The sequence below is a fragment of the Gopherus flavomarginatus genome, chromosome 2 (assembly GCF_025201925.1).
Source record: "Gopherus flavomarginatus isolate rGopFla2 chromosome 2, rGopFla2.mat.asm, whole genome shotgun sequence".
Classification (NCBI taxonomy): Eukaryota; Metazoa; Chordata; order Testudines; family Testudinidae; genus Gopherus; species Gopherus flavomarginatus.
In genome coordinates this window covers 191,973,013-191,996,266 of record NC_066618.1, presented here as the reverse complement: position 1 = coordinate 191,996,266, position 23,254 = coordinate 191,973,013, and the positions used below count along the sequence as shown (strand labels likewise).

Here is a 23,254-nt window from a genome sequence, read left to right as displayed (position 1 = left end):
GCAATTCAGCAGCAGGGGGTCCTTCCGCACTCTGGGACTTCAGCGGCAATTCTGCGGCACGTCCTTCACTCGCTCCGGGACCTGCTGCTGAAGTGCCCCGAAGACCAGGAGCGCGGAAGGACCGCCCGCTGCAGAATTGCCACCAACGACTGGGGGCGCGGAAGGACCCCCGCCTAGGGCGCCAAAAACCCTGGCACCACTCCTGAACAAGAGAGGGCCAAATTTACTGCTAGGGCACTTCAGTGGCGTTGTGCCCACGTACACCAGTGGTTCACCAAGTCTTCAGAGTATTTCTAGTCTGTACGCTGACTACTGATCCTGCAAAAAGCAAAGGCCTTCAAGCTTTTGAGTAGAGCTGGTTGAAAAATGGCAGTTCTTCACAGGGAACTGTCAAATTTTTTCTTTCTTTTTTTTTTTTTTAAACAACAAAGGGAAAAAAATGTAAAAATCAAAACATTTTCAGTTTTCAAAGAACTTCTGGTAACACTTTGGCATTTTGAAAACCAAAAACTGATTGATGTAATTATTTTTTTTTTACTGAAAACCAACAAATTTTAAATGAAAAATTTTCAGGTTTTTTTAATTGAAAAAATATTTTTAAATGAAAATTTGTCAAAAATTTGTGTTTTGGTCAGAGCCATTTTTGGACAAAATAGGTTGGGATGGAAAAAATTCAACTAGCTCTACTTTTGAGTGAAAAACTAATTATGTTAAGATAAAGCACGTGATCTGAGGTTCATGTACCAAAACCTCTTCAGAATGAAAGAAAGCTTCACAGTTTGGAGAAGAAGAGTTTCTTTGACGCTCACAATGGCTTGAGACAGGAAAACCAGCTAAAGAGAAGATTTCTGCAAGGAATCTATAAAAATACAATAATCTGAGCTATTGGGTGAAAAAAATCTCTCATTCCTCATTTATTTATTTATTTTGCAGCAAATCAAAGCGATAGAAAGATATATGAGAAGGCTGGAGTTCCACATTAGTATGGTAATGAACAATTCTATCATGTTTCTTCTGCTTTTATATTAAGAAAATCAACCATTGCCTAGAGTAGGGGTCAGCAACTTTTCAGAACTGGTGTGCCGAGTCTTCATTTATTTACTGATTTAAGGTTTTGCCTGCCAGTAATACATGTTAACATTTTTAGAAGGTCTCTTTCTATAAGTCTATAATATATAACTAAACTATTGTTGAATGTAAAGTAAATAAGATTTTTAAAATGTTTAAGAAGCTTCATTTTAAATTAAATTAAAATGCAGAGCTCCCCCCAGACTGGTGGTCAGGACCCAGGCAGTGTGAGTGCCACTGAAAATCAGCTCGCGTGCCATAGGTTGCCTACCCAGGGCCTAGTGTGAAAGCTTCCACTCCAGAGGGACCCGCTTCGCTGCCTCTCCCCAATGCAGTTAAATTACAGCAATAACTCCTGAGACAGAAACAAAGAAAAGATTTTTAAAAGCTTTAAAACTTCTGAGGTTCGCCAGTTCTACATGCACACCAAACACGCCCACTGATAATGGGTGCAAAAGAAATGCAGGGTCAGGCCCTTGATGGGTAAGCTAAGATCTCATCATACATTTATTTTAAAGGTACAGGTAAAGGTACATTTGCACCTGCAAGAAGTTTAAGTTCACAATTTGATCTACTGCATGTTAAAAGTCTCACAGTCAGACTGCGAGTGTCCTCTGGATTTCAACACTAGTTTTTACACCATTTTATTCCACTGGGCCAAATTCTGCTCAGTTACACCAGTGTATACTTGGAATAACTCCATCCAAGTCAGTCGGTTTACTCTAGATTTACACTGCTTAGAATCAAACCCACAGTATATTTTCTTTTAGTCATTAATATATCTACCAATTAACATTTTTCCCAACTTGACAAAAGATGCATTTATGATAGATGAAATGTCTACTGAGATTCATTTAAAAAACACACACACTGCTTGTTATATACAAGAGTGACCAGGCATACAAAAAACACTTTAATTTCATTGTTCTCATAATCACGCAGCTCAAAGCAAATCTTTACAAAATACAGTAGGTTGAAATTTTCTGTCCAAACAATACACTTCTTTGCTGGTAACCTTCATGTCAAAATTAAAGCCTAAAGTACATTTTCTATCTAAATCCTTTCTACGCCATCCACATCCTGCACAGAGCTACTGGTTTCTGTGTTTATGAAATGATCCTAAACATAAGAGGAACTAATAAAAACAACTCTACTTGTTCAGTATGTTTGTTCACTGCTCTATAACCCATGGTGACAAATAAATAGACTATTGTGTGCGAGAGTTTTATAACATCAGATCTTAGGCAGCTATTTAGGAAAATCGATTTTAAATGGATAGAAGCAGAAGAATCTTTCAGAACAAGGACAAACTATGCTGTATTCTGATAACAGCAATGCCCTATCAATGCTAAGTACTGTTGTCATTCTATACAGGAAACAAAGCATGGAAAACAGGAAGTGCAGTAACAGGTGGCGAATCTTTACAGTGGCAGATGAATTCATCTTAACCGGGCTCACATGTGCAGACACAGAGTCTGAGCACAGGGGTAGGCCCCACCCTGATTACGGACATAAATAGCAAGTGACAACTATTTATAGTAGCTCTTTAGAATGGAGACTAGAGGGTTGCTAGCTGGAAAGATTAAGTGTAGAGGGCTTGCATCTCAGATAAGCTTGGTTTGTAATTCTGAAGTGTTAATAAAGTTACCTTTTCTTCTATTAATCTTTGTTGAAGTATTCTACTTGTAAACTGACTTCTGTTTTAGTTACAGGTCCTCAGATAAATTATATCTGCCATTATGAACCCAAATCAGCCTTGTTAGCCTGATTTTTACACTTCAATTTTTGAAACTGTGATGGAGGGGGCCCAGAGGGGGTATACTCAATCACACTTCTTGTTTCCCATTCAACTGGGATATAGGCAACAGCATTGTTAGAGATAGAGCTCAATGGGACATTTTGATTTAGGATCTGAACATTCCTAAAGTTTGGGGATCCAGGTTTTGGTTCAGGTTAATTTCTAATGTAGATAAAATACAGTCATGGTGGCAGGTAGTATATGAAGTCAAGTTAACACAAGTTTTGATAGAGGCAAGTTCTGCTGTGAAAGATCCACGACTGAGCAGCATTAGGATGCAGTGCATGATCCGCTAGGAAAAAGTGGAATATATAAAAACTGAATTTTGTCCACTGTTAGCAGGAACAGTGGAAAGAACTAATGTGACAACCTACTTGTAGTTTTAGTTTCACAGAAAAAAATCCATCTCTTAAAATAACTTTGTTTTACTAATGAAACAATCAGATTCAGCTCCTGCAGCTGGCTGCTGAATCCGAACATGTGGAAGTCCCCCTGCTGCAAGCCCCTGCAAATAACTCCGCTATAACTAGTGTGCACACGAAGGATGAGGGTTTAAAAGAAAAACACAGTTGGAGTGTTGGATAAGCTTATGGAATTAATAATAGCATAGGGAGCTTTTTTCTTCTAAATTTATGATCTAAAACTGGCCCACATTCCTAGATAACTAGGACCAAAATTTCCAAAAGTGATTAGGGGGTCTTGGGTGCCCAATGTGAGACACTTTCAAGGGGCTGATTTTCAGAGTTACTTTTGAACATCTTAACCCAAGTTGTTACTATCTAATGGCTGTTCAGTGGTCTATATGAAATGAGTTAAAAGCCTCTGTCACAGTTTCAGCGTAACTGAATCTGTATCCTCCCTCCCCCTGTGGCCCACTCCAGGAGTTTTAAGCTGCATAGTCCCCTTACACTCGGATATCCCCTCAAGCCAGTCTGTCTAAAGGCCAGTGCCTTTGCTTTCTCCTCAAGGCTTATGACCAGTGTATTGCCAGCAGTTACAGGTTACCAGCTTTTTCTCAGCAAACATCTTTATTGCTTAAGGTAAAGCCATTACACAGAAAAGTATGAATAAATAAAAGCTCCTGCATGCATGCTAAAAGCTTATCCGAGGTCACCATCAGTCTTTGAGAGCCCTTGTAGGTCAAAGTCCTCACAACCCTTCTGCAAGGGTTGGGTCCCACACTGGGAGAGAAGCTCCTGTCCGTTTGCTGGATCAGAAAGAAGGCCCTGAGTCAGTTCAAGCTTATCCTTTTATCCCAAAAGCCTTTCCGTTGTCTCTTAGTCTCTGGAAAACCCAGCTTGAATCAGAATATACAGATAACAGCAGGGGGTGATACCTCTCTAGAGTTGTTTGGTTTCACTGATTCACTTTAACCACCTCTCACTGTTTTTAGTCACTGGAGGAGCTGTGGTAACCTTCCCTTGTGGAGCAGAATATAATCATACATAAACCATTCATTGCTTTCATGCAATACTGTCCCCAAAGATATTGCATGCAATTGCAATATCTGTCTCAGCCCCCACCCAGGTCTTGGCATTCACACTGCAGCACTCACCGCTGACACTACCTGCCATCAGCATAGTGGCCAAGGCTCTATTTGGAAACTCAGCTACTTTCCCACTGCCACTATTGTGCTGTCCTTGGTTTTGAGACCAAACGGAGGACATTAGTACTCCCGAGGGCTGTCAAATCCAAGCTCTTTTATAAGCTTGAAATTGATTTTTAAAAGAGATTTAAAGAGTTCTACATATTCCAGATAAAAATGGAAAACAGTAGCTGGAGGTCTGCAGAACTAAAGTACAAATTGCTGAGTCTCTGTCTTGCTGAAGTTTTACAGCAGAGGATGTTTTTCCATATTGCATCCTTTTTAAATGTAATGTGATGGCATCAAAACTACAGTTGTTTACCCACTGATGTATCTAAAAAAAAAAATTCAGAATTGTTCAGTTCTATTTCCTTTTAATGGAACCTATTTTATGATTCCTTTGGGTTTCTTTATTTTAGTGTGCTTCCATTGTTCCTGCTAGGTGGATGAGCTGTACGAAGCCTATTGTATCCAAAGACGTCTTTGTGACGGTGCCAGCAAAATGAAGCAAGCATTTGCAATGTCGCCTGCTAGCAAAGCGGCTCGAGAGAGTTTGTCTGAAATCAACAGAAGTTACAAGGAATACACTGAGGTATGTGCTGTTCTGTGTAGTCCAGTCCTGCACTGCTTGACATCAATGGGAGTGTTCCCATAGATTTCAATGGGAATTTTGTCTGAATAAGGACTGCAGGATCAGCCCCTACAGCTAATTACTTTTCACTTTTGAAATATTTGACTGATTAGAAATATTATGGGACTATTTTATATTTACTTCCATGGGGCAGTAGGAGACCTGCAAATACAAGCTTGTCACTCTGTCAGAGATGGATGGAGAGGGCACAGTGAAATTATATTTTAATACTACAGTATTTCCATCTAAACATGCGCCCTGGGGCCACTGTTCAGGAAAAGGCATAAGACTGCTCTGAATCTGTCTCTCTGTACCCCAACTAAATTCTTCCCAATTCTGCAGATTTCAGTACATTACAGTTTCCATTAGCCTAGAACCCATTTGTGTGAAGACATCTGCTGCATCTTTTCTAATCTTACTCAATATTCTCAAATCTACTTTATTAACATGTGATTGCATCATGATCTGGAAAACTATAGAAAGATGTGAAAACCACCGCAGCTCCTAGGTAATAGGAATCTCCTTAAATACAGAGAATGCATTGGGAAGAGTCCATAGTGTGTTCCACATAGCTCAAAGCATAAAAGCATGTTGAGATCCACTTTGGCACAAATCCTTGGCTGGAGGGAGGGGTGGGAAAATGATCAGCTTACACCATGATGGCAGAGACTTCATTCTGCTAATGCAAGGATTATAATTCAACAGAAGAAGAACACTGGGCCAAATTCAGCCTTAGTGTAAACAGACTTGGCTGACCTGGAGTCAATAGGGCTGCATCTGTCTATTCCAGGCTTACTCTGGCATGTTGATTTTAATTTGAGATACTTATTTTTATCTACTGAACATTGTGGGATCTTTTCTTTCTAAACTATTATTTTTGTGTGTGGTTTAAAAAAAAAGTGGGAAGTTGGTCTGATGTCAATCTTCCGTTTTCCAACACAGAACATGTGTACCATTGAAGGAGAGCTGGAAAACCTATTGGGAGAGTTTTGCATCAAGATGAAAGGTAATTGCCTCCCTCCCAACCCTTCTGCATGAACAGACTTGCCAGAGCTCTCTGTGTGTGTTCCTGAAAGCTCTAAGAGCAAAAGCTAATTTAGGTTTAATGTATGAGAGGTTTGTTTTTCCCATCACATCAATTGCTGAGCCTTCAGAACCCTGACTTACACTCACACCGAGTAGAATTGATCATACTAGTTTGATGCTCAGATCTGTACAGTGAGCTCTTCAAAGACAATTCTTCTATTTTTCAGGGAGATGGGGTAATTAGACTGCATTGCTTTGGTTATCAAGATGAATGTGTGATGTGGTTGTAAAATGTTTTCTTATTTTGATACCAAGTTTGAAAGTCGTTTAGCTTTGCAGAGATTGATTTTTTGCGGGGAGGTGGAGGCGGGTGTTTTTGTTTTTTGAGTAAAAATTAAAAAAAGAGAGTAGGAGCACCTTACTTTTGAAAGACCCCTACCTAGCTCGAGGGTGTAATCTATGTTTCAGCCATAAGTCCTGTGTTTTTACCGTGGTCTGATTTCCTCCTACAAGATTAATGATTCTGAAAACAATAGAAGCACTTTTGCACAGATACAGCCTTTAACAGGTTCAGTGAATTAAGTCTTGTTTCAAGACTCAGTGCTTGAAGTAAAAATTGGAAAAGAGCTTTTTAAAATTAAATTCTACTTGTCACTTTTTCTTCACTCTTGTCAAACATTAGCACTAAGATACTCATGAAAACAAAATTTTTGTTTTGAAAAATTCATAAGCTCCTTATGTATATTTTCAAGTGTCAGAGGGGTAGCCGTGTTAGTCTGGATCTGTAAAAGCAGCAAAGAATCCTGTGGCACCTTATACACTAACAGACGTATTGGAGCATGAGCTTTCATGGGTGAATACCCACTTTGTTGGATGCCACAGAACTCTTTGCCGCTTTCACGTATTTTCCTCACTTGATGTCATAGTTCCTGTCCACACTAAATGAAAAGACATTGCAGAAAATATCAATTGGAGTATCTTGAGCTTGCAGTACCTATAAAAAGACTTTGCCTTCCATGTGCCACTCTCTCGCAGGCATTTTACAAACATTGGTTGTATCAGTAGGTTGCAACATCTGAGACAAGATCTAGATTTAGCCAAGATCACACTGAATTGATTCAGCCTACAATAGTTTGTCCCCAGTGGAGATGGGAAGTGACAAGTGTTGCAATTGTACTCACTTAACCACTCCTAACTCCATCCACAGTCCAATGTCTCCCATTTAAAAGCCCCTGCTTGCAGCAATAGTGCTGGGCACTAGCAGAGAGGCAGTCTGGTGTTCCAGAATGCACTGATACAACCAAGGCTATAAGACATGCCATGAATGGAAAGTGTAAACTTAGTTCTGTAACAAATAAAACTGCTGTGTGTACACCCTAAACCAATTAAAAGAACAGATGATGCAAAAAGCTACTTCTAGAAGTCAGCATCCCTGCAAGACTGATGTGTGCATAATGGGATGTTTGTGACATCACTGATCACAGTAGAAATGATTGTCATAAATGGCATAACTTCAAAGACCTGACCCTGCATTCTTGCACACCCTAAGCTTCCAGTGAAATCAATGGGATTTTATGGTAACCTGATTCTTCATTCCATGCACATCAGTGAGGAATAAGCATCAGGAACAGAGTACTTAAAAATCCTGATTACATGCAGAAACCCTTAACATAAAAGAATGGGAGAAGAGAAATGATAAATGATGCATCATCAGAATTTTCTCTGGGAAGTTCAATGCAGGTGATTAAGCAAAACTGTTGTAACCCTAGGATCCAAGGGTGGAGCTGAAATATACATTTCTGAAAAGCTTAAACGTCCCCAGTCATTTCAGTGCAAATCACTTTTATTTTGTGTCATGCATTAATAACAGTAGAGCAACACAGTCTCCTCCATTTGCACTGAACAAACAATAATGTCAGAAGGTAAAGAGATTTAGCTCTATTTTCATAACATATGATGTTAAAAAAAAAATCACGATCGTTTTACGAAGTAAGGACAATGGCCGTGCCAGCCTTCCATTCAGGATTAACTCCCCCACCTAAAGGATGGGTACTAAACATCACCACATGTGTGCCATGGAGTGCCACCCATCTCCAGTACTCTAGGTGCTGTCACAGCACTAAGTGCTAGGGGATGGCACACAATCAACTCAACTAGCCTCCCCGTATTCCTCTCCCAACCTCTATGGAAATATACTTTGATCAAGCTGTAGCTGTTTGAACAACAACAGAGGAGAGGCATGGCCCTACCGGGTTAGCCTAGTAATACCAAGAGCTCCAGTGCTTTCATACTGCTTTTCAGACTTGCTTTCCCTACCACCCCCTTCTGTGTCCCTTCACTCAAACAAATGCTGTAGGCCAATCCCCCTGATCAAAGACGAAGATGGAGCTGCAGTTTTATACCACCCTCTCCTCTCCACCCCTTCTATTGGGATGAAGAAAATGTTCTTTTATTTACATAAAATATGTTCAATGATACTGCCCAGCAGAGTCCAAGTTAGCTGATACGAGCAGCTTTATGGAGATGAGAGCATCAGCAGAGTGCTAGTAAATGTAAATTATTTATAAACAATAAATAAATTAGGAAGTGGGAGGCAATAAGAGCCCTGACAAGAGGGCTGCTTTGTTCTTCTGCTCCCAGTGTTCAGGAGAGAGTAGAGGATATGCTGCGTTCTGTTCAAAGAACCCACTAAAGAAGTGAAAGGAAAGAGTCTGAGTCCAGATTCTTAACACAATGACCCACGATAGATCAACCAGTAGTAAAATAATTGAGTTTACCTCCAGTAGGTTGGATCTAAATACCTCTTGTTTTTTAAAAAGAGGGTTTGTTTTGTGGGTACGGCAGCGAAGACTGGAACTCTAAGAGAGTCTTGAGTTTGATTCTCTGTTCTGCCAGATTTCCTATGGGACTTTGTGTTAGTCACATAGGCACAGATCCTCAAAGGTATTTAGGCACTTCACTCCCTTTGAAATCCATGGGAGTGAGGTAACTAATACGTCTGAGGTATTAGTTTTTCTGTGCTGCAGTTCCCCATCTGTAGAACAGGGATAATGCTTCCCTACCTAACCAAGGTGTTAAGAGGATACATTAATTTGTAAGCTACTCAGATGCGATAGTGATTGGGCCCATATAAGAATTGTTTAGGGTGTTATAAAGAGGTCTAATTAGGAGTAATGGGATGAAATAAAGTTGAAGACTTTTACGCCAAATATCAGCAATAGCTTCCTAATAAGGAGATAAGAGAGTCTGCAAGAAAGTGGAAGAAGTTCCCTCATGTGAGACAATTTAAATTAGGCTTGTGAAAAAATAGCAGATGTGTCCGGTAGCTGTAGGGAACAGTCTTGCATGGGCAGGGAGAGTGATATAATTGGTGTCTCGACCTCCTATGCATTTATGAAGAGAAAGTATCTTAAAAGATTCCTGCTCGTTATAATTTGTATCTTAGTTTGGTAACTGTTTGCAAGTAAATGTAATGCAGTTATCAATGACGCCAACTCTTAGCAGCCTCATGATATCAGATATTATTCTTAAAGCCTCAGCTTCTGAAGTCATGTGGTTACATGAGAATCTCCACTTTTTTATTTTTTAAATATAAAGCTTTCAGCCCTCATGCTTACAGAAAAAAGCTTGAAAACTTGAACCCTGAAGACTCTGCAAAAGGCAAATAAGAACCCCCCAGATTAATTATTTTTAACCAATCTCATTATTTGTTTGAGGCTCGACTCATGGTTTTTGAGCAGTTGTTGGGCTGGCAGTACTGGCATTCTTATATCAAATCTTACTGAAACGGTAAATTAGGCTTGTGAAGGATTGCTGCCATCTACAGACAAGACTTGAGAATAGAACACAGTATTATTGGAAGCCTGCAAAACACCAGGTTTATGTACTTAGTGACCACTTGACTAACTGCCTGAAAGCTAAGTTCTCTCCGTACAAACTAAGGTTGGATTCCGCTCTCAATTTTGTGTGTGTGTGTGTGTGTGTGTGTGTGTGTGTGTGTGTGTGTGTGTGTGTGTGTGTGTGTGTGTAAAATACACCAGGCAACATTGCATATGGTATTGGAAGCAATTTACTTGCAGATCTAAGCTTTCTTTATGCAATTCAACTGAACATTTGAATTTATTAGAGGTGTCGCAACTATGTGCGTGTCCAACAGCAGAATTTGACCCCAAACATGTCATGGCATGTATCTCATGCCATTTATGTCAATATAGGATGCTACATGTTGCTGAATGTGGTGACCTGTTTCAGTTTTATCAGGAGTTTATAATTAAATTCCCCATCTGACCGTGTGGCATAACAAATATCACTGGACAAAAAATAGAATGAAAAAACGCACTGTCATTTTCTTATTACCAGTTTGGATAGTGAGTATATCAAACAAAAAGCAAACTAGCAGACAGCAAGTTATCCAAGATCTCTCTAGCATGACTGTTGTATACTTGCGTTACGTTCAAATAGTTTTGTTCATTTCACATGATCACCATTTATAATAAACCATGACACAGAAATCATGAAAAAAGAACGAAGTTGTAAGCTTATGTCATGTCTCCTTTAAAGCTGTTCGGTTCTTGATGCATTTCCATTTCTGGGGGCTGTAGTAGTGGCTAAGAAATGCATTTCCAATCCACCAGAAGATACTTGAGATTTGGGGCTTGTCTTATTAACTGATTTGTAGAGCTGCACTAAAGAATTTGAGGGGCTAGTAGGAAGTTTTCATAGCTAAAATCCAGCCAGGAGCATAAATCAGACATTCAAACACCAAACAAACGAAATCCATGATTGGGTTACTCTCTCAGCTACCAATGCATCCTACTCTCATGTTGCCCAGCAACAAAAAATGAACTCGGCAGCTTCCCTGCCATTTGTGGGATCTTTATAGAAGCCAGAGAGGCAGCCTGAATTTCAAACAGTAAAAAATACTGGTGGGTTCAATTCTTTCAGAAAGGATGTACAAAGTGCTGATGCATATGGCATGACTGCACTGATGCCATAAAAGGAGTGCTAGGGTTTTGATCAGGTCTTAAGCATTCAGTTTATACAAGTAAAAGGAGCTAGAAAGGGAAGAAGGTGTTAAATAAAGTGTGTCTTCTGAAAATGATCTCAAATGTCATTTGCTCTTAGGTCTGGCTGGTTTTGCTCGTCTTTGTCCTGGAGATCAATATGAGGTAAGTATCATGTCAGTTCCCTTACTGTAAAATGGGGGTGCGGGGAAGAGGCGGGATTTCCATCACTTTGTACATGATCCTGAAAGTAACTTCTTGTAGTGACACCTCTGGAAAGAGCTGCTTTTTCCTCAGGTATATAGCAAGAAAAGCCCCACTGTTGTCTTTAACTGAATGTGTCAACGGTGAAGACTTCAAGATCAGACCCAAAGTACTGGATGATGGCTATTAAGATAACAATAGGTCTTTAGCTTTGTTTTAGAAAAAAATCTTGTCTCACAATACCTCATTTTTAGCATAAGTCTCCAATTCCTCTGTGCAGAAGATGCCTCATTTATCCAGTCAGTGCAGATTGAATAGACCAGATCTATTAGAGCAACACTATATCAATGGGACATTAATACCAGGGCAGAATATATATAGGAATGACAGAACAGGTTGTGCTGGTTGGGGAGTGGCACTATATGTGAAAGGAAGCATAGAGTCAAATATAGTAAAAATCTTAAATGAATCAAACTGTATCACCGAATCTCTATGGATAGAAATTCCATGCTTGAATAATAAGAATATAGCAGTAGGAATATACTACCAACCACTTGACCAGGATGGTGATGGTGACTGTGAAATGCTCAGGTTGATTAGAGAGGCTATAAAAATAGAAAACTCAATAATGGGGATTTCAGCTCCCCCATATTAACTGGGTACATGTCAACTAGGACAGGATGCAGAAATAAAGTCTCTAGACACCATTAATGACTGCTTTGTGGAGACAGGATACTGGACTAGATGGACCCTTGAACTGACTCAGTATGGCCATCCTTATGTCAACTTTTATCAGATGCAGATCAAAACCAACCAGAACCTTTTGGAAGTTAGAAATAGTTTGATAAGAATTCCGCCCACCCCTCCCTTTTACCAAAACCCACTTATTAATCCACCAGTCACCATTTCTTATTTGCAGTGGCAGGTCCTCCATTGGGGGCAGACAGTTCACTAGCTAGGGGCAGGTTCTCTCTATAGAAGACTGACCAGGCAGCCTAATTCTTCCATACCAAGATCCTCCAGCTAGGGTGGCCTGCTGTTCTCCCTGCTTTAAAATGTAGCATTAGGTAGGGGGCTTCACTTACGTTTATGCCACAGAATTCACAAAATCTTGGAGCATGCAGGATTCCTTTTTGTCTTCCCAAGAGAACCTGTCAGCCCCTAGAGAATCCTGGTGCCTGAAAATAGAGGTAGATGGCCAGCCCTGTGATTCTGTTCCCTAGATACAGAGATAATAGAGCAGATAAGTGAAGCTGCCGTCTCTTGGCCAGAGGAGGTTGTGTGGGGAGAAGAGAACAGGACTCCTCATGCCACCTAAAGTCATTCGGATAAGCTTCTCATAAGCGTATCAACTTGTGGTGTTTTTGCAAATCTCATCCCTGAATCTTTTCAGGTCTCTAGCAATGATGCAATATTACTAATGACATCGACATCTCCTTTTTCTCAGCCCTAGCTGCTGAGAGGGAAGGAATTTCTGGTATTAAGGGTTTGCCTTCCCTTTCTGCCCTGGGTTATGGATCAGTAGGAGCAAGTATTTCTGCAAGACATCTAGTGCTATGAGAGCAGGTTTACATTATGAAATGAATGTGAGAACTCAATGCAGTGCCCTTTCAGCATAGATTTCCTCCATGCAGAGTTCAGCATTCATAGCATCTATTCTTCAGGTGTATTTCAGAAACTGCCGTTTTCCTCATATCTTTGTCTGACATTTGTCTGCTGAGAACAGGTAGAGCATGCATGCCAAGGAACTAAGAGGACTTTTCTTTCTCATAGATTTTCATGCGGTATGGCCGCCAGCGATGGAAATTGAAAGGCAAAATTGAAGTGAATGGCAAGCAAAGCTGGGATGGAGAAGAAATGGTTTTCCTCCCTCTTATTGTTGGGCTGATCTCTATTAAGGTAAATACACCAATTTGTACTGTCTAGCCACCTGCTGCTAAAAGCTGTCCATAAGGCTGAAATAGAATATGAGGCCCTGTTCCAAATACTATTGCTCTTTACCCTTGCAGGTCACAGAAGTAAAAGGACTTGCTACTCACACTCTAGTGGGAAGTGTTACTTGTGAGACAAAGGACTTGTTTGCAGCTCGGCCTCAGGTGGTAGCTGTTGACATTAACGACCTTGGCACTATAAAGCTGAACCTTGAAATTACTTGGTAGTAAGTAAAACTGCTTTACTTTTCAGTGGGTCAGCAGCTTCTCAAAGCCAAGTAGAATCTCATATCCTCTTGTTTCCCTGGTGAAGAGCATTGGTAGACAGTGGTGACCCCCGCTTTACCATAGACTTCCTATATGACCTGGGGACAGTCACTAAAGATACAGCCACATTTGGGGCAGCATGCAGAGTATAGACACTGCACACTCAGCTAACCCTGGTGTAAACAGCAGTGTAGACAGTGAGGCACAACGTAGTTGAGCAGAATAATGTAGACTGCCCTACACCCTAGTGTGTGTACCCTACATGGCTCTCTACCAGGGTTGCCAAACCTCCAGGAATACATTCAGCCAAAATTGGCAACCCTATTCTCTACAGGCCCTGGGAGTGCCTCCCAAGTCTACACTGCTGTTTTTAGCAGCATAGTGTCCTGTTGCCGCCCCGCTGCCAGAGCCTTTTCCTGTCATTTATAGCTACACACCACAGTAACGAGTGTGGACACAGCCTGTCTCACTGCAGAGTGTAGCAGCACATACTTGACATATCGGCGCAAGTGTATACAAGGTCTTAGTGTGCTTGTGCAGTTCTCTACCTGTACAAAAGGGTAGAATAGCACTTCTCCACTTCACAGAGGTGTTATGGGGATAAATACATTAAAGACTGGGGCATTCAAATGCTACAGTGATGGGGGGCATATAGATGTTGCCTCATCAAACAAACATCTGACGGCAAAATTGGGCCCTTCTTATATGCATGAAAATCTCAGTTACACTGGTGCAAATTTTAATGGAGATTTACACTAGCATAATAACCAAGAACAGGATTTGGCCCAGAGCATTAAAAACTAGCCTTCACATGCTTGACACATTGCTTCAGGGTAGTGGGAAATCCCTTGACATGCTCACTCCACAGCAATAAGCAGCACCGGATGATAGAGCAAGGATTCAAAGCAAGATTTTATGGCATTTTAAAGAAGTATCTACCAGTCCTCTCTAAACAAACTGTGAAGTATTTAATATTTACATTTGTGTATGTTATATCTTATAATGCAATAAAACATTAAACCAGTCATGACAACTTCTGTATTCCATTGTGATGTAACAGCTATATTAATAGTAGAGCGCCTTACTCCTAATTATTTTTGATACCTCTCATCTCAAATGGAAGAAAATTCTTCATGCTGTAGGAGTCACATCATATTAGCATACATAAAATTATTCCTGGCAGTGGACTGCTTTTTATCCTAAATGAGAATCTCACTTCTGAGCTAACTGTCCAATGAACAAGATTTTCTCTTTAATGCTTCACTTAAAAACTGAATTCTCCTTTTTAGATTTGCTGCTAAAATCTATTACTTTTCTTGTGTGTCAGGTGCAGATTATTCTAATGAACTAAATGAATAATAATAAACAAAGGAAACAATTTCCCTGTAATTGTGATGCAGTCTCATTCTACCTAGGGTGATATATATTTATTTATTTACTACAGCCCATTTGATGTTGAGGACTTGACCCCATCCACAGGCAATGTGAACAAGGCATCTGCTCTTCAAAGAAGAATGTCCACGTATAGCCAAGGGACTCCAGAAACTCCTACCTTCAAGAATCACTCATTCTTTGTAAGTTAAGTTTGGCCTCACATAATTATGTAAAGAGACCCTCACTACCTCATCAAAATAGTAAATGCTTAATTGCTTTAAAATGCATTTTTCCCAGCTTCATCATTATGCCATGTTAAACTCTATGAAAAGCAACACACTTCTAGCTGTTCAGCATAGAAGTAAAGCATGTTTAGGTTCCTGTAACCCTAAAATATAATATGGTCAGTTATTGGATGCCCATACTTCTGCTTGTAATATTTGAGGAGACTTTATACAATGTATGTCTATTTGGCAACAGCAGTTTAAAACAATTAGAATAAACCTAGTTTGTTTAATCTAACACAAGGTGAAATTCACCCTTATGCAAAGGATCTGCACAAGTCCCACTTAAACTATATTTTGATGGGTTAAGTAGGATTTAAGTAGTGCATTGGCCTAGCACTGAGGTGAATTTCACCTGCAATTAATATCTTTAAAGCTGGCCGTTTAAGTGCTGTAACTATGATGCATTCAACTAACTCCCCCTTTTGCTTTAATTGCTGAAGAAATGGCTACATCCTCCACAAGACAGGCCGCAGTTGTCAGTTTTAGATGCTCTGCAAGACACTTTCTTTGACAGGCTGCAGCGCAGTCGCTCTTTCAGTGACCTGCCATCTCTCAGGCTGAGGCCTAAAGCAGGGCTAGAGCAATATGTGAGTTTTGCTGGTGTGGGTGTGTGTAATGAATGATTGTTTCAGTGCGCACGTGGCTTCCTCATTTCCATGCATGCTCTGTTTGATCTTTAGCATCACAGATCATCTACTTTGCTGACTGGTTGCAAGGGAGAGACTATGAGTATAAGCCCAGTGCTGCTCTCAAGAAAGCCAATAGCCAAATTCCCATTGACTTCAATAGGATCAGGATCACAGCCCCTATCTAGGGATGGGGAAGAGATTAAGCTACAAATGATAGTCAGACAACCCGTCTTTAGGAATGCGAAGTTAGCTTGGTCGATGCTCTATATTTTTCTTGTAATCTGACTTCTAGCACTGAAAGAAAGTTTAAAAATGGAACATGGAAAAAAGCAAAAAACAAAAACAGAATCTGAAATATATTTAGACTTAGAATGAAAGATACAGAGAACTGGGCAAAAGTTCAGTAGAACTTTGGATGCTTTAATGTTATAAACTAAGCCAATGTATAAATGCTTGCAGCTTTCTTCAGCAAATTGTCAGCAAAATATGTCATTTTTCATCTGTGTTGTGTTTATATGTGAGTTGAGACCTAGTTTGCCGTGCAATTTAAAACATTCTAGGGTAAGGACTACGTTAAACAACAAGCGTTATATTGTAGGCTTTCAATGTCATTCTAAAGAGATTCTTACACTTCCCATTTTGCTGTGATTTTTTTTATCCTTTTAATGTTCTATGTTTCATTTCCTACTATCTACTTCAAAGATTGGTTAAAATAACAGAAGAATTTGTTCTGAAACTCCAGGATGGCTCAAACCTATTTATAGTGAAGAAGGTAGTAGAGATTTTTTTTAATGCTACATTATTTATACTAAAGGAGAGTTAAATGTGAGATATTCATACATTTTGCTCCTTTTTACTGATGCCTTGTCTAACCAAAAGCTATTTTAAAAAATTTTTTTAAATGCATTCTGGTGAAATTCTCCAGTCAGATCTATATGGCAAGTTTTGGCTCCTAAATTTTGTTTCCCCTACAATGTATAAAACTCCCATGGAGGTCAGTGAGAGATGTGCACATGTGTAAAATGTGGAGAGCGGAGGTCCACTGCATAGACCTAAATGTAGAAAATTCTGTCCGTCTGTATACACTACTGTCTTCTACCTGTCAGTTTGTCAGAGAACTGGTGGAAAAAGCATCATGCAAGTTCTCTGTTATCTTTGAGATTCTATGTCAGTGGTCTCCAACCTTTTTACACACAAGATCACTTTTTGAATGGGAGCTGCAGGGACGGTGCTGGGGGCGGGGGCAGTGCACGGAGCTGCTTCCCCCAGCTCCCAGGGGCTGCAGGGCTGTGCCAGCAGCCAGCCACTTTCTGGAGCAACATGGAGCCATGGCAGGCAGGCAGCCTGTCTGGAGCCCCACTGCTTTGCTGGACTTTTATCAGCCCAGAGATCACGATCAACTGGCAGTGGCTCCAGGATTGACCAGTCAATCGCAATCGATACGTTGGTGACCACTTCTTTGTGACCTACGTTCACCAGTTACTCTTAGTATAACAAATACATTATTTTTTTTGTCAAAAGTATTGCATGAGTAAGATTGTGTGTCCCTGAAAATCATGTAATATTAAATATTAACATGAGCTAGTTAAACAGCTTTGTGATTCTAGGATTTTTTTTTATTGCTTTAGAAATGGAAAAAACAAAACAGGAAGTCTGAGCAATCACTAAACGAGTACAGACGTGCACAAAAGGACTGTAACAATATAATAATGAACAAGCTTTTCTATGTGAAGTAGTAAAATGAATAATGAAAATTAAATTGCTAAGAATTAATCCAATTATACCTGTTCAGATCTTACTGTTGTGTCACTCTCAATAGTGGGCTCAGTTTAGTTTGCCAACGGAAAAGATACTGACCAAGTTTCCCAGACCTGATGTAGCCGGTAGCACTCCCACTGAAATGCGCAGGAGATGTGTCAGCTTATGCCAGGGCTGAATTTGTCTCTCTTTCTCTTTTACACACACGTATCGTGTGTGATGCATTCCTTGTGTTTTATTTTTACAAGTTTACATTATCTCTGCAGTCCAATTCGCCAGATGACATCTTTGAAAATGGGATGGCAGGCACTGAGAAAAGACCAATATCGTTCAGCTTTGGCGATATACCCAATGGAGATTGTGCTTCCCCACCCATCGCTGTAGATTCCGCCTCTGCCCTTGACCCTTCCAGTCCTGAAATTACTGTTACACCTCCAGAGCACAAATCCTCAAAAAACCCAGCAATGGACAGTTCCAGCACAAACTCATCCCTGGACTCTACACCTGAGTCAAAAGACTTGAAGTCACAGCCAGAGCATACACCAGTACATGAGAACAAGAAAAGTTCCAGGGTAGCTTCTGAAGTTCATCAAAAGCCTCCAGGCCCTGGGAGTGATAACCTGTTTATAGATTCTAGTATCCCAGTGTCACTTCTACAGGAGACAGATGACGTGTCAGAGCTGAAACCGGTGGAACTGGACACCTATGAAGGCAACATCACCAAACAGCTGGTAAAAAGGCTCACCTCTGCAGAGGCTCCAATGACACCTGAAAGGCTGCAGTGTGAGGGATCAATAAGTGGTGAATCAGAAGGATATAAGTCTTATTTAGATGGAAGCATAGAAGATGCCTTTCAGGGGCTTCTCCTAGCCCTTGAGCCACACAAGGAGCAGTATAAAGAATTTCAGGACCTGGACCAGCAGGTGATGCATCTGGATGATATTCTCAAAGTAAGTATATTTTCAGAAAACATAAACATAAAGAAAATCTGAATGAGTATGAGCAACCCTATTAATTGTAAATAGCAAAGTACAGTTTTTTTAGTCTATCAAGAGCTCACTGGAAAAATACCTAAAACCAACTGTTTCACTCCAACCTTGATTGACCAACCATCTCTTTTAGAGTGACACATTTTAAAGCTATGTTGTTTTCAGTTTGGTTACTATTACCTTACGTTCTTGAGCAATTTGTATTTTAATTTAATTAGATAGAAGCTGAAAAAAATAATGGGGTACCATAATCAACAAATAATTGAATAAATTTCCTCCACTGCAGAAATTACTTAGTGAAACTCTGACCTGTGTTATGCAGGAGGTCAGATCACAGCAGTCCCTTCTATCCATAAAAATCTACAGGCCAGATTCTCAGCTGCTATAATTCAGCCTGTCTTTATTGACATCAATAGAGCTCTGCCAGTTTATACCAGCTGAAGTTCTGGCCCTATACCTGGATGAATGGAATTGTTCAAAAATGTCTAGGTGGCTTAGGAGCACAAGGTCTACTGAAAGTTAGTGAGACTTGTGCTCTTAAATCATGTAGGCTTCTCTGTAACTAACATCCCTAAGTATCTAAATCATAGAATCACTGAAGTGTAGGATTGGAAGGGACCTCAAGAGGTCTTCTGGTTCAGTCCTCTGCACTCAAGGCAGGACTAAGTAATGTTACAAATCCTGTAATTAGTCTAAGAATGAGACTGAAGCTAAAAGGAAAAAGTATTTTACATATGTTAAAGTACATAATGTCTTAACCTTAGATTTGTTTCACAGCTCTTCACTAATCACTGTGATGCACATTTTTTCCCCTATGAAGATATTCATGATTCTTTATCATGAGGACAGAGTTAATTGAGAATAACTGCTTTCAAATGCTTCATATTCATATGCCAGACAGTCTGTTGGAATGATCTGAGTAGTGTAGAATTAGCCATATAATTGAAGAAGAGCATAACTAAGTAAAGGAGGGAGAGGTTGTCCTTTTGCGTTACCATTTTAACATCTGTGTTTCCATTGGCATTTACAGCTACATGATACTTTTCCAAGTTAAGTGCTTTTCTGACAGCCCGTTCCTCCTGCTCTGACTCCCTGAACTAGCTCCGAAGTGGATTTGTACATGAGAGACTACAAGTATCAGTTATTTTTGAACTTCCCAGCTGCTCTGCTGCTTGTGCAAATGAGGTCAGCTGTCAGAACAGTACTGGGGCAGGGGAAAATATTCATTTTCTCTGTCGGTGAAGCATATCATACAAAGGAACAGAGGGGGGATGCATGTGCAGGTGGGATACTTGGACTCTTGAGACCATTGCTTCTTTGAGATCGCCACTCAACCTGTTAATTTGCTTGAAGATTGAGACTGTGGGTCACTAACCAAGTTGCTGGACTTCATCTTCAAAAGGTCAAGACAGAAGCTTGTTCTAGCTGAAGAAAGCTTCTCTTGACTGTGTCAGCAGGAAGAGAAAATTGATAGTGCAGTTGCTAGAGTTTTATTTTGTACAGGACAGGAAGCTGCATTACTAGCCCATCAAACATGTAAACTGAATGAAAGGCTGGATAACACATACCTATCTCACAGGGGTGTTGTGAGGATTGTTTGTTTAATGCTTATACAACCTTTGAAGGTGTAAGATACTGTAAATGCTAAAGTATTAATATTATGTACAGATGGCATAGATGCAAAACTCCAAATCACCCCAAGGTGTGGAAAAGTGTGGTTCTGGAATCAGATCTGAACTTCCCAGGTAGCTCATCCCTCACTAATGGGCTAAACCAGAACCCTGAATCTTAACACCAATTTTTGGGAAGGTTCTGTTCTGGAACCATACTTTGTGGCTTCGAGCCATCTCTGATGATGATGATAAGTATAGCTACAACTGTAGAAATTGCTCTGCAAAACTGCTGAAGCTGATCCTAAGTCAAGTTACCAACTTAAACTCTGATCTTGCAAGATGATCCACACAAGCAAACATCTGTGCCCATGCAGAGCCCCACTGACTTCAGCATGGCTGAACACAGGGTCTGCCTGCATGGATCACTATGCAGGATTGGGGTCTTAGAGATTTCTTACAAAGGCCATGAAGCTTTACTTACATTTTCTCCCTGTTGTTCTGAGTTTCTCACTCAGTTCCTCCCTATTGATATGAAAAGAAGGCATCTCTGGTTGGAATTGTTACTTTCTGGGTTATAATATTGCCTTTAGGAGTCTCCTTGTCTCCTGGAGTGTCCAGTGCCATATTTGATAGAGGAATGTCTTGTTTTTCTCCTGCTTCCAGTCCTGTACAGTAATCTGGAGAGATGGGACCAAATTCATACCATATTTAAACTCCATTGGCGTTATCCCAGGAGTGAATTTGGCCCAGTACAGCTTGAATGCATGCATGTAATTAAGCTCTTGTACCTAAAATTACTGCTATGGAATGTGCCTTGCGTTTTCAGCCTCCCACATGTTCATTAACAGATTGTCCTCTTTAAGGCCATTGAAGATCTTTTCAGTTGACTTTAAGTGAAATGTATGACAGAGCTGAACCCCAGCCCTGACATGTTTTCTATTTGGAACTTTTTCAGTGTGTAGACTTTGATTGCATTTCTTATGAAGGTTTGAAATTAATATAATCCAATAAAATTAAGTTTTAAAGCATATAAAAAGTTATAAACTTCAATGTTATCCTTTTTTCAGTAGTTAAACATATTTTTGGTGTTCACTGGTTTGTTCTGCCTTTGCAGTGCAAGCCAGCAGTAAACCGAAGCAGGTCCTCCAGTGTCAGTCTAACAGTTGAAAGTGCTTTAGAAAGCTTTGATTTCCTGAACACCTCTGACTTTGATGATGAGGATGGTGGAGGTGATGAGGTTTGTAATGGTGGAGGAGGTGCTGACTCAGTATTTTCAGACACTGAGACTGAGAAGACTAGGTAAGTCAATAGTGACAGCCAGCTTGTGTTTCTCAAGGCAAGCCACTACACTAGTTCTTTGTCACTAACAGAGGATCCTGGTGCACACGTTAATCAAGGAAGATGAAACTAGATGTTTGAAGTTATAAATCAAGAGGTTTTCTAGTGGTTAACACACATGAAACACTGCAAATGCAGGTATCAATTTCTTGTTCAAACAACTACACTCTGTCCCCCCAAAAGGGAAGTGTAATAAATTTGCACACTGAGTTTAATATCTGCAGAGCTTCTTCCTTGATATAGGTTTGGACCTGGTTTTCCTTGGTTTGGATTTAGTAACTAATTCCTCTCTGTTTTTCCTCCCACCCTTGTCTTTTCTCTCTAGCCCAATGAGTCTTTGCAGTGGATTAGGATTGTCAGTAACAGTAACACAGGGCCAGATTTAAACTGCATGGTGTAGGTTTCCTTTGGAATGCAAGAGTGATGACTGGTACTTGTTCATGGCCCTGCATGTTACTTGCCCTCATTCCACCACTGTCTTTGTGAGAGAAGTAGTTGTGTGTTTGTTATGTGCTGTCATGTCACCTTGTGAAGCTGACTGTGTTTTATCATTAGATCCTCATGTATACACTTGTAACCTGAGGAGAACTAAAACATGACCCAAGAAGTCTACACACCGCAAATATGACTGCAAAACGAGCAAAGAACACACCGCAGTCTCCTAAAAGGGAAGCTACATTTCCCACTTCCCATCATAGCACTTGTAAGGGATTTTCCAGCACAACAAGCAATCACCATTCTGCCATGGGGGGTGGGGGAGAGAACCACCTCATTGCATACTCCCCTCCCACCCCCCCCAAAAAAAACAACCTTGGACTTAACATGGAAATAAATTATGCAGATTACGTTGCTTGCTAACCTAGGCATTATTAAATTCATCCTGCTCCTGCTGATGTGAATGACAAAACTGCCTGCAGAGTCAGGCCTTATATAAGCACCATAGCAATGAGTTAAGTGAACTAGCTTAAAATGAAAAGGTTTCCTTTTTTTTCCCTAATGAAGATTTTTGAAAGCAGCGTCAGTTCCTACTCTGATTTTAGGTGAATTTGAATGCATAGTTTAGAGCGTCCACCTAAAGGCATGCAGGTGCTGTGATTTTTAAAACATGTAAATATGTGTTTGCATATTGGAAATCTGAATCGGGCCCTATTTTCAAACCGTGAGAGAACATTGTTGCAACAACAAGAAAATGGAAATGATTTACACACAGTGAGAATAAGTATTATCATGTGGAAAAAATATGGTGAACTGTTTGTTATACACACTATGCCTAAAACAGCAGATGGAACCATCATGTCTCTTATTCCAGCTATGTTTTCTTTTACTGACAATTAAATCTGGTGCCTGCAAAACACTGAAATGAGTTCTTAATGGTTTAATTTTTGATAAACCACAAATCAATAATGCAGTTTAATCCGGAACAATTTGGTAACTAATAATATCAACAGATGAAAAAATAACAAGTGCTAAGAAGGGCAAATTTCAAAGACTTCTTGGTGAGTTCTCCACAAAAGAGGCATTGTTCTGGAGAAACAAGTAGACCACTGTGGAAGCAATTTGTCTTTTAAATGTGTACAATCATTCCACATTCATTACACAATGTTACTGCCAAGTTAAGATACGATGTATTTATTAAAAGGTTTCTGGCTTATCAACGGCTATTTGGTTACAGATCACTGCTTGCAGCAATTCTTCATGTGCCTGATGTTAGTCATTTTGAGTTAATGTGCTCTGTCTGCATGAGAAGAAAATC

The 23,254-nt window shown here is 40.0% G+C and overlaps 1 protein-coding gene across 3 annotated transcripts in view; it reads left to right on the top strand.

Annotated features, from left to right (window-relative positions):
* RIPOR2 (RHO family interacting cell polarization regulator 2) overlaps positions 1-23,254 on the top strand; it is a 164,954-nt gene that overhangs the window by 121,897 nt on the left and 19,803 nt on the right. For 2 of the 3 annotated variants that reach the window (XM_050941799.1, XM_050941800.1), the window contains exons 6-14: positions 934-987; positions 4,894-5,043; positions 6,025-6,088; positions 11,233-11,276; positions 13,089-13,214; positions 13,325-13,473; positions 14,958-15,087; positions 17,828-18,511; positions 21,278-21,462. In XM_050941799.1, coding sequence (XP_050797756.1) covers positions 934-987; positions 4,894-5,043; positions 6,025-6,088; positions 11,233-11,276; positions 13,089-13,214; positions 13,325-13,473; positions 14,958-15,087; positions 17,828-18,511; positions 21,278-21,462 — 1,586 coding nt within the window. Of the gene's footprint in view, positions 1-933; positions 988-4,893; positions 5,044-6,024; positions 6,089-11,232; positions 11,277-13,088; positions 13,215-13,324; positions 13,474-14,957; positions 15,088-17,827; positions 18,512-19,580; positions 21,221-21,277; positions 21,463-23,254 lie in introns of those variants that run through there. The other variant, XM_050941801.1, reaches the window with a different exon arrangement.